Below are 12119 nucleotides of genomic sequence, written 5' to 3' on the forward strand. Positions count from 1 at the left end.
GCATTGCTTAGCCTGTGGCTGTTTGCCGGAATGCCCTTCGTACCTATGTGCTACTGTAAGTACTGCGCTGCCAAATACCCAGAAAGCAACCAGACACTGAGTCAATGAATTTCAGCCAATTACGGTTGGCCAATGGCGATCTGAGCGCTTTTAGATTTATAGTGCATTTGAGTGACAGTAGAAATATGTTAAATTATTAAATTATCTCCATAGAGGAGACAGGTGGTAGAGTTAGATGGAGGCAGATGATCAGATGATGCTTGACACTGATATCTGCAGTTGAACTTTTTTTCTTTCTACTGAATCTGAGTGATGCTGCAGCATTATCAACAATTAAAGCTGTCAGTAAAGACATCCATCTATTTTCTACCGCTTACTCCTTGGCAGGGTCACAGGGTGGTGCAGGAGGCAATTCCAGCTGTCAACAGGCGAGGGCGGGTTAGCAAAATATTCGCCTACAGTACACAGAGCACTTTCTATTACTAATGTAAACAATAAACATTAATTTACTTTAGCTATTTACTTTAATTATTGTGATTTTTTTTGCCTTTAATGTGAGATGTTTTTTGTCTCAAGAAGCTGCCATGTAAGGCTAAGGTTTCTTTATAAAAGTATTTTTTGCAGTTAAATGATGACCAAAGCCAAACACAATTAAAAAAAAACTATATTATGAATGTAAACACATTCCATCTTTACTCTACCAGTCCTACCTTGCAGCTGCTGCTGTTCCAGGGCCAGTGTCTCCAAGGTGTAATTGCAGAACTCCAGATTCTCCATGGCTTGCATGCGGGCCGTTTCCTCCTCCTCCTCTTCCAGCATGGCTCGGAGTTCCTCTGCTGTGTGAGCATAAGCATCCATGTCGTGCTCCACCTCCTGTAGTCGTAGCAGTAGCCAGGACCTTTCCTCCTCTTCCCTTCGTTTCTGATTCTCCAGTTCCCTCTCTCTTTCCTGCGTGTTTTCCGCTTCCAGCTGGGACTGACTGTCCTGCTCTTGGGAAGCTGGGTCACCAAACTCAGCATGTCCCTCTCTTGTTTGGTGTGAGGCCGACTCATCGGGAGTGTAGAACATAGGGGTGCTCGTTGCGGAGTGGCAGGTTGGGGGAGCTGTGTTTTGTCTTGGGCAGCGCGGAGGAGGACGTGGAGCGGGGCGTGCAGGTTTGTATGACGCTGGGGCGGGGGGACGAAGAGCTCTCGGACGTGGGGGAGGAGGGCGTAGTGATCGACGCCTCTCGAGTGTGGAAGAAGCGGATTTCGATTGCACGTGGTCGTCTACAGGGGAATGTGCGGAGCCTCGGATGATGTCCCTCTCGCTGCTGAAATCTAGAATCGAGTAGTGTCGGGAGATATGGGATTGTCGGCTCTGGTCCCCTACAGAACGTATGCAAGCATCGCTGTACGATGACGTCAAACTTTTCTCAAATTCAAAAAGCTGCTGGGAGAGTTTTGCCTCCAAGTCGGTGGATGCTGCTGCCAGCGACTCAAAGGTAAAGGACTTCGGTGTTAATCCATTGGAGGTATGAACTGTCTGAGGGGAATAAGCACTGCCCGTCATCACGTCATTATTTCTGCCATTAGCATGGGGAGCTAACTGCTTCTGCTTATGGTCCTCTATGAGGTGGATCAGTTCCTGACTGACACCTCTGTTGCTGCGGGTGCCAACATCTGGTGCTGGTCTCTGGTAGTGTCTGCTGCTTTTGGACCAGCCACGCTGAGTGTGAGGCAGGGTTAAACTGTGAGATCGTTTGGGCTGCAGCACTCGTTTGTCACCGTTAGTGTAATTAGAGCGCTGGGTTGTGTTTAAAGATGGGCTATGTTGCTGGTTACTACGTGAAGGTGGGCTAGGACGTGGCGGGAGCCTTGGTCTTGCTGGAGGAATGGACTTACGTCTTTCCTGTCCTTTCTGTTCTACAGCGGCAGGTCTATGAGGCTGAGAGTCAGGCCTTTTAGCCTCTTCTCTCTCCGGTGTTCTGCTGTTAGTCTGGGTTGTGTTTTCACTTGGCACACCTTTCTCCTCAGTCCTCTCAAAGTAATCCAGGTCCCACACTGTATGGTCCTTATATAGACCACTGTCTGATCCATTGGGACACAAATGACCAGGACTGCATTCAGAAGCGAAGCTCGATTCTTTTTCTTCTTTTGTTTCGACTGCATTTGTTTGTTCGGCATTTTCAGTGTTTTCCATTTTGACAAACCGATGAGGAAAAATACCATGCCGCCCCCTGAGCTCACCCTCCAGCCAGCCATCTTCCAAAGTGCTAATGACTCGGATGCGATCGCCAACATCAAAGTCCAACTCGCCGGGCTCCATGGCTCGAAAGTTATACAATGCCACACCGTAAATTCCACCTTCTTCTTCAGCTACATCTTCCCTTTGCTTCTCTTCCTCCCCCAGAAAATCCTCACCTTCCTCCATGCTCTCCTCTGGCGCTTCTACTGCATCATAAGGGTCCTCGTACGTTAGCTGTTGCGTGTCACTGTGTAAATACTGGCACTCCTCGGGTTCTTGTGGAGATCTGAGCAAACCGATGACCTCCACGAACCCCTCAGGGAAGATTCCCCTGCGACCGTCAAGTTCTCCCTCAAACCAGCCCGGCTCAGGCAGAGCGGTGATGATAATCAAATCCCCTTCACGGAAATCCAATTCTTCATTTAGTTGTGCGTGGAGGTTCATCAGGGCGCGTGCCTGGCCCAGGGCATAAGGTGGCAGATCTGAGGCATGGGCCTGAGCGGAGCGTTCAGACAGCTGCTTTGACTGACAAGACAGGTTTAGCTCTTGAACACACGATGTGGGGAAGAGACCACGGACGCCCCAGGCGTTACAGCCACGTTGCCATGGTTCCCCAACGCTCTTCGATGGGCCTGCCTCTCCAACAACCACATCACCTGGAAAGACAAGAATGAAAATTTCAGATTTCCCCAAATGGTCTTCTGTGCACTTAAACTAATATGAATATAATTAAAAGGAATAACACAACAAAGGGGTGGGGGGGGCAGAACAAAAATATTTAAAATATTTTTGTATAAATGTTTGCTATGACTATGACTGCATCTAAAGCCAAGCACATACAGAGGGTTGTAAAAACTAAGATACTGTCATCGTCTGAAATAACGTTAGCTTAATTATCACAAACTTCAGTCGGTGTTGCGGCTAACATACAGAAGCATATAGAACAATAGGAATGTTGTCTGGTCATCGACAGGGTCACGCAGGCCACATACCAAAGACCTGCGGCTCCACCTCCTATTGTGTCAAAGACCAAAACTGGACTGTTGCCAACACTGGTGTTGAAAGTGATACTGGAAATGAACATGTTAACCCTCGGGTGCCCAGGAAAGCCTTAGCTTTAGCTTTGACCGGAGAAAATGTTATTTTTGTAAAATAGGACAGAAATACCAGTTTTGTCTGGTTTAAATTCAAATTGAATAAAATAATAAATTGTTCATTACAATAAGATTAAGATTTCAATAAGAAAATAATACTCAATACATGTACATGCATACATATATTGTATATAAATATATATGTATAAAATAACTACAATTATTGCCACATCTAGTGGCTTTACCTACAGTGAGTGAACTATGATTGAAATCTCTAGAATCTCTACAAAGCAAGCGGCAGTCAGTTTCGAATTGGTTTCTGGTGACATCTAGTGGACAGTTTTAAAACAATTGAAAATGAATGCTTTGTGATTCGTGATACTGCAGTTTTCTTTTCTTGCTTTGGTTAACGCAAATAACTTCTACTGTAATAAACAAATATATATTTTCATGCTGTTTTATTTCTTTTTGGAAAAGAAATAGAAATGTCGTTGATCCAGATGAAAAGTCTTCTAGTTTGCAGCAACGGAGACGAGGCAACAGTCACAGTTTGGCATGGGATTTGAGACTTAATTAGTGCACTACCACACAAAAAACACACTGTACCGTACCTGAGCGGAGCGACATCAACATGTAGCGTTAAGCTGGGAGAGAACAAGTCCCATTAGAGTTACCAGATGTTAGTGCTAATTAAAAGACAGAGACCTTCAGATAGATGCAGGGTCATTCTGTAACCTATGCAAACGAGCCATGGTACCATTTGCATCAAATATTTGTGGCTAAACCACAGGCTGTCAACATGCAAAGCCAGAGTACACCGGAGCATATTTGCAAATTCGCACATGAAAGCCAGAACTACCTCTCTTCAGACACAGTTTTCCAGGTGCACATGAAAGCCAGAACTGCGTCTATACCTCTCTTCAGACACAGTTTTCCAGGTTCCGCTGAGGCAAAATCGTTGATGCATACGTAGAGACAGTCTCCAGGTTTGGTGCTGGGAATGGTAATCTCTTCCACAAAGGTGCTGGGGAACTGACCTGAGGGCAGACCGTAGAACAAAAACACTGTTAGGTGACGTCAGTCACAGCGGTGAGAGAATCTTCTGTTTCCTCACGGCGACGGAAACGCTGACTTTGTTGCCCTCTGTACATACATGTAAGACCAAACTAAAGTTAACACACAGGCACATGGATTTTCAAAGAACAAATTTAGTAAGATAACATAAGAATTAAAAACAGAACGGTTATGCTGTGTAGTTTTTTTTTACAGCAATTAAAAAAAAAAAAACTCTTACTCTTTCGAGATGACTAATCTAGACCAAAGCAAAGTGATTCATACTTAATATTTTTAGAGCTACAGCATACAGGCACAGAAACTGCCGTAAAACTTGTGTCACGTCAGCATGTGGTCACAGATTGTGTCACACATTGGAAACATCAGATGCATTACATTTTCCGCTTAAAAATTGACAATCCACTGTTCCGCACAAGCATACGACGTCAGCGAACATTCACTTTAAAGTAGCAAGACGCATAGTTTTATAAATGTCAAGCATTAGCTCTGATAACTAGGGATCGTCCATCAACATATATTTATCAGACTGCAGACTTTCAAGCCTCTGCCTGAACCTGACGCTGAACTGAGTTTGAGACCGCCGGCCGTACGCTTTTGAAATATTTAACATCGTCCTCCTCTTTCATTGAACATAGACAAACCTGTGACGCCATCTTTGTTTCCCAGCAACCAGAACTCATCCACAACGCTCAGCACTTCGATGACATCACCAGTGAAGAGGGGCAGCTCCTCAGAGACGCTGGGCAGAAACTCAAACACGGCTCGCACCAGTGACCCAGCTTCCATTACTCATCACCTGTACAGATACACAGCACAACAAAAAAATGAAATCAAAATACATTTGGAATACATTTTTAGAATTTTATTATTTTTCTTTTTTTTTAAAGCTAACACTCCCGTTCTAACAATATAAATCAGGAGTGGCTTTACAGCGATGGAAAAAAAAAAGAATCAAGCACTCACATGAAAAGGGGAGTGTTAGTCTGAGAAACCAAGAAAAGAAAGAAAAGAAACTGAGAAGCAAAGAAAGAAGGAAATAAAAGAAGCTGTACTTAAAAAGGATTTTAAAAAAATCCCTTAACGTCCCTCCTGCTTTCCTAGGAGGAACCAGGTTTTACAGATGAACCCTCGCTACAGATTAGTTCATTCAGGCTGACGCAACTCATCATTACCCAGAGTGCACTTCACAGATTTCACATCATACACACTTCCACTTCAAGCTTCTGTTTTTTTTTACTTTTTAGTTTGATCTTCACAATTTTGGAATCTAGTTGCAAACCGAATTGGATGGTTCCAGGAATACTGTTTAGAATAAGTCATGGGATTTGTTGTTTATCTAACTAAATATTGCCTATCGCTTAACTGATTACGATTGTTTTTTTGTTTTGTTTTTTCACAGAAATTAAGCTAATGGACCAGAGAATTTCAATTGCTTTTACACAAAGCTTGTTGCTCCTCCTCCTCTCCCTGCAGGAGAGGGAGGCCGAGCTACATTCTGTTTACCAACACTGGCCCCAAATTCCTGCATATTTAATTAACACTTTATATAACAAATACTGATTTATTTATTTACTTGGTTTTGTTTTGTTAATCGGCAGCCATTTTTGTCATTAGAAATCACTTTGCAAGTGTCTTATACACCAACCACAATAAAATAATTAATAACAATAATCATATCACTATAATAAGCACATAACAATGAAACACTAGAATGTACTTTAATCAATATTACTCCGGCTATTGTGCATCTTCCCCCATGTCAGATTAATCACAGGTGTAGAGGTAAGTGCTGAGAAAGAGTTGGGAAATAAGAGAAGACTGTCAAAGAGGCCTCTGTTGAAGTGGGCTCACGGTGCCAGAGGGGGGAGAGGAACAAAACTCCAGCACAGCGCAGTGCCTCAGTGTCTGGGGAGCGACGCAGCTCAGGTTAACCAGGAGATGGAACTCAAAGTACCTGCAGACTATGCATGCATGTGTGTGTGTGTTCACTTCTTAATGAAAGCTGAGCGATACTGTTGAACTCAATTCTTGGCACACTGTTAGGTGTCTGGAAGGTTGTGAAATCAACACCACAGTGTTAAAACCACAAGGAAACATAAACCAAGACATTAACTGATCTGAGACACAGGGAGGGAGGTGTCATGTCATTAAGACTGTACCTAATAAATCATTTGAAATTAGTTAATTACATGGCGCTTTGGCCCAGAGGCAATGTCTCTGTCATTGGTGTGGAACTCCAGGGTTCACCTCCTGGGCAAGAGGGCAGTTGGCGCCTTCCAGTGGACTCACCACCTGCAGGAAGGTTCAGGGGGGTTGGTACGGTGCAGTGGGATTTGGGTGGCGGTCATGGAGACTGCTGCCCCCGCGACCCGGTAACGGATAAGCGGATGAAAATGGATGGATGGACAGTTAACTATCCCGTAGATAGGAGTGTAGTCCGTTCCACATCAGCACTCATGTCTCGATCCACTCATATCAAGATTGCGTTTTCCCCATGCACATCTCCATAAGTCGGAACTCACACACTGTACATGAGTACCTGTGTCACTCAACTACACTAAAACACCATCACACTGAAACCAAAAGCTCTCCTTCTTGTGCAACGTCTAGAAGATCCCGGAGAAAAGTCACTGCAGAGCTAGTTAAGTTAATCCACCGATCTTCATCCAGCCAGACAAGCTCCTTAGTGTTATTTACAGCTCTGCTACTGTGTTAGTGGAAGCCTGGGCTCGGTGCCCCGCTTTGGTAGTTGACAACGAGACAACAACACAGATCAGTCTGTACGACGTAGCATTAGCTAGCCGATTATCCATCTCTAAATATCTTTCTGTCAACAAATATTTTGAATATGTGTGAGGGAAGATTATGGTGGGAATTATTTTTAAATATGTCAACACACACAGCTCATGATTAATTACACAATTACTGGTCTGGAAACTGAGGTTTTGACGGAGGTGCAGGAACAGAGCTATATAAATCAAGAATGTTGTAAAGGCACATTGAAAGGCATAGATCACTGCTTTTAAAACGCATTTATAGCACTCTCTGAACACATTTCCAGAACATATCAACAGCACAGCACAGCCTTTTGTTATGTTGTCTCTGGCTGAAGGGTTCTATGACAAAGGGAAACAAACTGTTGAAGCACAGTAGCTGATGTGTGTAGAGTAAAACATGACATTCTACTAATGTTACTTATGCACACACAGTAATTCCTGAGAAGAATGAAAAATGCATTTCCCAAACAGACAGCTCTTCATTTCAGGTGTGTCAACTCTTGCGTGGTTTATGATGCACTGATAAGCAACAGGACTCTGATCAAGACTGAATGGTTTCCTCGAAAAAACCTTATGATAATAGGACGAGTATGAATGTAACACTGAATTACTTTTTATTTTTACAGCATGTTTGTGTATTTTTTATTTTATTTTAAAAGCGCAGTGGCCGACCGGATAGAGAAAGAAAGTTGTGTCTGCCACTTGTCACCGTCGTGAAGAAAGTAGCAGCACTTCGACGGACAACAGCTGACACACACATGCACACACAAGAAGCAGAAAGGGCGGGTGTGTGAGAGAAAAAAGAGAAAAGAGAGAGAGACTGTGTATTTAGACGCGTCTCAGCTGTCAGTGATACAAAGCATGAACTGTCTGTGGCGGTCCACAGACAGTTCATGCTTTGACAAATCTCCACACAAACATGAACATGAAACAACATACTCCACCTGCAACAACATTGAAAAAAAATAAATAAATAAAAAAAAGTGATTTTATAACTGTTTACCAGTATAAAATGTGATATTATTCATTTGCCCTCGTGGTTAGCACTGGGTTTTTCGTGAATTAAATGCAAATGAGAAAAGTTCCATGTCAGGATTATTGTCACTAAAATTGTTTCATAGATTTTGAAATGTTGACATGTCTGATTTAATTCATATTTTTGCATTATACCAGAAGTATAAGACCACAGTTACCTTGTTCAGATATCTCCAAGAGGTGAGGTCCGGGCATGTCCTACCAAGAGAGGACCCAAGGGAATACCCCAAGACTATGCCACTCGGCTGTACTTGGAATACCTAAAAAAAAAAAAAAAACACTTTCATTCAAATACTTACTAGAAATATTTAGAAACTACAATATTTGAATTAAAATACACTTTTTTTTAAAGTTAATGACATTATATTCTACAATAACAATGTTCCAGTGTAAAGTGCTAAAACCTTGTTGTTGTAGCTGCAGAGAAGAGGAAGCAGGATCTGCTGACTGACTATGTCTTTTATTAAACAGGGTCAACTGAAGCCCACAAAAAAACCCGCTGGGCACACGCACTGTCACACAGACCACGTGCCATTCAGCCCATTCACCGGTGCCACCGGCCTGTGTACGAATGTCAGACAAACATGGTCAGAATCCTCCAGAGTGAGCTGGACGACAGCTGACATTTTTAGTAACGATTGTCCTTGTGTCGTCCACAACGTCCAAAAAACGCTGAGTCCCCTGAAAAGAGTCCACCTCCAAACAAGAATTCCAGAAAGCAGGTGACAAAGGCCGCACAGCTCTGTGATACATCTGTCGCCTTCTTCTGTATCAGCACATGTGATGGGTAATGAAAGGGGGTAGAAGGGGGGGAGCGAGACACCGACAGCTGTCAACACAAGTCATGTGTTTCTCTTTAACTGAGTGTTTACTGAGTGAGTTCTGCACAGACAAACTGGAGCATGAGCTGGATGAGATGAAAAGAAACACACACACACAGAAACCATGTGAAATGTTTTGGATGAGCCCCTTTCTGCCAGATGGATGGGCTTACACTCAAAGGGAAGGCAAAAAAAAATTGCTCATTCTTCAGTCATTTGACGTTACACATCTGGCAAGTTGAGTCAAACCGAAGATGTCAGATTTTGAAAACCAAGCTCAGGCACGTGAACGGTAAACACGGAGAGGAACGTCTGCAAAAGCATGCGAACACGTTGTACAGTACACAAACATTACTCTGCAGTTACACTGGCGCATCTGACAGCATCCTGGGAAATGGGTCCATCTCTGTAACATTGCCCACCCATCCATGTGTTGAATATCAATTGATTATTTGACACGCACACACACGTACAGTACACAGACACAGGGCGGAACTGCTTCTTCTTTGCATAAATATTTCCACTGAAGAAGAGAGCTCAGACTGCACTGTCATAGACACGTGAGTGTGTTTGAACGGCAGAGGGTTTTCCCCATCAGGACCCCAGAAGTGCCCAAGGACAAGCCGCACCCCTGAAGCAGAGCCGATTCCTAATAGTTTGCACATGAGCTGTTACATAACCTGATTTCACTCTTTCTCTCATTCTTTCTGTGGCAGGAATGGCATCAGGACATGTTTACAGAATGTTTGGAACGTAACGGAAAATCCACCGAAACTCAGTGGAAAAAGACAAATAAATGAGAGGATGTTTGACAGGAGGGAAAAAAAAACGTGATTTTTCTTCATTTGTATGAGGACGTAGTCGTCATCTTTGCGGCACCACAACTTCAGTGATGCCCGGAATCTCACAGGTTCCTCTCAATTTGAAGACTTTAACTTTTTTTACAGTCAAAGGTTCATAATGATCCAAAAATAATTTTCACTGGATTGCTATTTATACCAATGCAAATTAGTCACATGTGTACAAAATGTACTGGCAGCACAACATTTAGGTTGCAGTGACACAGCACGTCCGCTGCAGTCAGCTGACCCGAACTTCCTCTGAGTGGGATTTATATAATCAAACGTATACTTTAGTATCACCTAAACCTAGAGATGAACTCAAGCTTTTGATTTTACAGCTTTGCTAGCAGATACACAGCAGGACCTTGCAGAGTGCAGCAAGAGAACTTGTTTTGTCTTCTAGTGTGCACTTCTCTTGTTTTTTGAGTTTTATCCCTTTTGTTTACTCTACAGGAAAGACTCAACTATTTATTCTCTACTGTCAACTTGTTTTTTTTTAATCCTACTTCTCTCTATCGCGTTCTCCTTCCTCTCTTGTCTTACATCACCGAGTTTCACTCGTTCCTGGCAAGTCCATCTCCAAAATAATAATACGTCAAACGTGTCCTCTATCTCACCTCGGTATACTGTATGATGAAACCATCTCAAAATCTTTCTTACATTCTCTCCAAACTGTTTTACTTAGCTTCTACATCTGCATGCTCCTAACTGGAATTAATGTAAGATTGTGTAAGATGTGGTTTTTTTTTTGTGCCAGGTAATAAAACCAACCAAGTGACACAAACATCTCACGTTTCTTTGTCACCAAGTGGTGATATAGGACTCTGTTGCCAGCTTTGAATTATTCAGCAGGCGGAATGTTCATGTTCATCTGAAATCCTGACTAAGCAATAAATACAAAAGTGGGATAACGAATATACAAACGCTTTTTTGCTCTGTTAGGAATTATGCAATCTGCTTTCCATGCAGTTCATGTGCCAAAAGATGATTCTGTACATTCTCTTGTACACAATATCTAACATTTACTTTGGAAGTTTATGGAGAAGCCATTCCCAGTGACTTAATTAGAGTTGTAATTGTCTTAAATAGTGGACATAGGGAAGGGATACGGGATAACAAGCTTTTAACGTGAAATTTTATGAAGTGCACCTTTGTTTACATCACATCTGATGTGTCATCATTTTGTTTAATGGAACAAAGTTTGTATTGACTTAAAATGCAACAATAACAAGGCTGTGTGTGTAAAAGATGTGGAAGGACATACAGACACAGCCAAGGAAACACTCCAGCACAGTGTGTTGTGATTTGTGATGATGGGACAACTGACAGCAACAGTCTCACAGGTGACAACACACATGGAGATCGTTTGTGCCGCAGCACTTATGTTCATTGCTATCACTGTTTGGACTCACAGGACCTGCAGCGTGTCATAGACTCGTCTGTATGTGTCCCACACTGGAATTACATTTTTATTACTGTGTAATGTGTCACCAGTGCTGGGATTGACAATGTTGTCCATATCCTATTACAAAAAAAAATGTCGAATATATGAGTTTTCCCTAATTGGAAAAACGTTTAAAGTGTTTACTTTACCTGTGTATTGTTGAAATATCCAGAAGTGGTGTCCGGCTTATAGAGCTAGTCCCAGTAGATATCCACACTCCTCCAGTCTTGCTGATGTGGTCGAGGTAGAGCTGCTGCTTTTCTCGTATCGACACAACTTTTTCCTAGAAGCTACACTTCACCTCCCTCTATTCAGAAGCCGTGTCTTTCGTCACAGTCCTGCCGAGAACGAGCGTTTTATCTCAGCGTGAAGGTGGCGAGTGACGGGGCACGCAGCGAGTGGGAAGAATCAGCTGTCATCTCGTTACAGACAGACACTCAACGGCAGTTTCTTCTCACCATGTACACACACACACAAAACAGTGAACGCCACCCACTTTTTTCCACAGTGACGCGTGGCTGTCCACGCTGCTGCCTGACTAAAAGTATGTACATACGTATTAATACACCAATTAAAGCAATATGCGACGTATAGCACGTGAAAAACAGGCGATCGAAAGGGCACTAAAATAAATTCTGAAAACATTATAGCAGTTAATTAATTTCAGTTGATAATAATATACGAAAATTCGTTATTTAAAATCCAGATTCTTACATACACAAGGTTTTATTGCATTTTCACAAAATTTTTAAAGAAAGCTTTCCTTATTATGTAAACTTTATTCATTAAATATATTATTATGCTTT

At 42.5% G+C, this 12119-nt stretch overlaps 1 protein-coding gene across 1 annotated transcript in view; it reads right to left on the minus strand.

Moving 5' to 3' along the window:
• Positions 1-11800, minus strand: part of dnmbp (dynamin binding protein) — a 34481-nt gene extending 22681 nt beyond the window's left edge. The window contains exons 1-5 of the mRNA XM_025057372.1: positions 11463-11800; positions 8365-8466; positions 5036-5190; positions 4235-4357; positions 711-2882 (exon numbers count right to left, since the gene is read on the minus strand). Coding sequence (XP_024913140.1) covers positions 711-2882; positions 4235-4357; positions 5036-5180 — 2440 coding nt within the window. The 5' untranslated portion in view covers positions 5181-5190; positions 8365-8466; positions 11463-11800. The remainder of the gene's footprint in view (positions 1-710; positions 2883-4234; positions 4358-5035; positions 5191-8364; positions 8467-11462) is intronic.
• Positions 11801-12119: the final 319 nt, after the last annotated feature.

Source organism: Cynoglossus semilaevis, chromosome 8 (assembly GCF_000523025.1).
Source record: "Cynoglossus semilaevis isolate Cse_v1.0 chromosome 8, Cse_v1.0, whole genome shotgun sequence".
Classification (NCBI taxonomy): Eukaryota; Metazoa; Chordata; class Actinopteri; order Pleuronectiformes; family Cynoglossidae; genus Cynoglossus; species Cynoglossus semilaevis.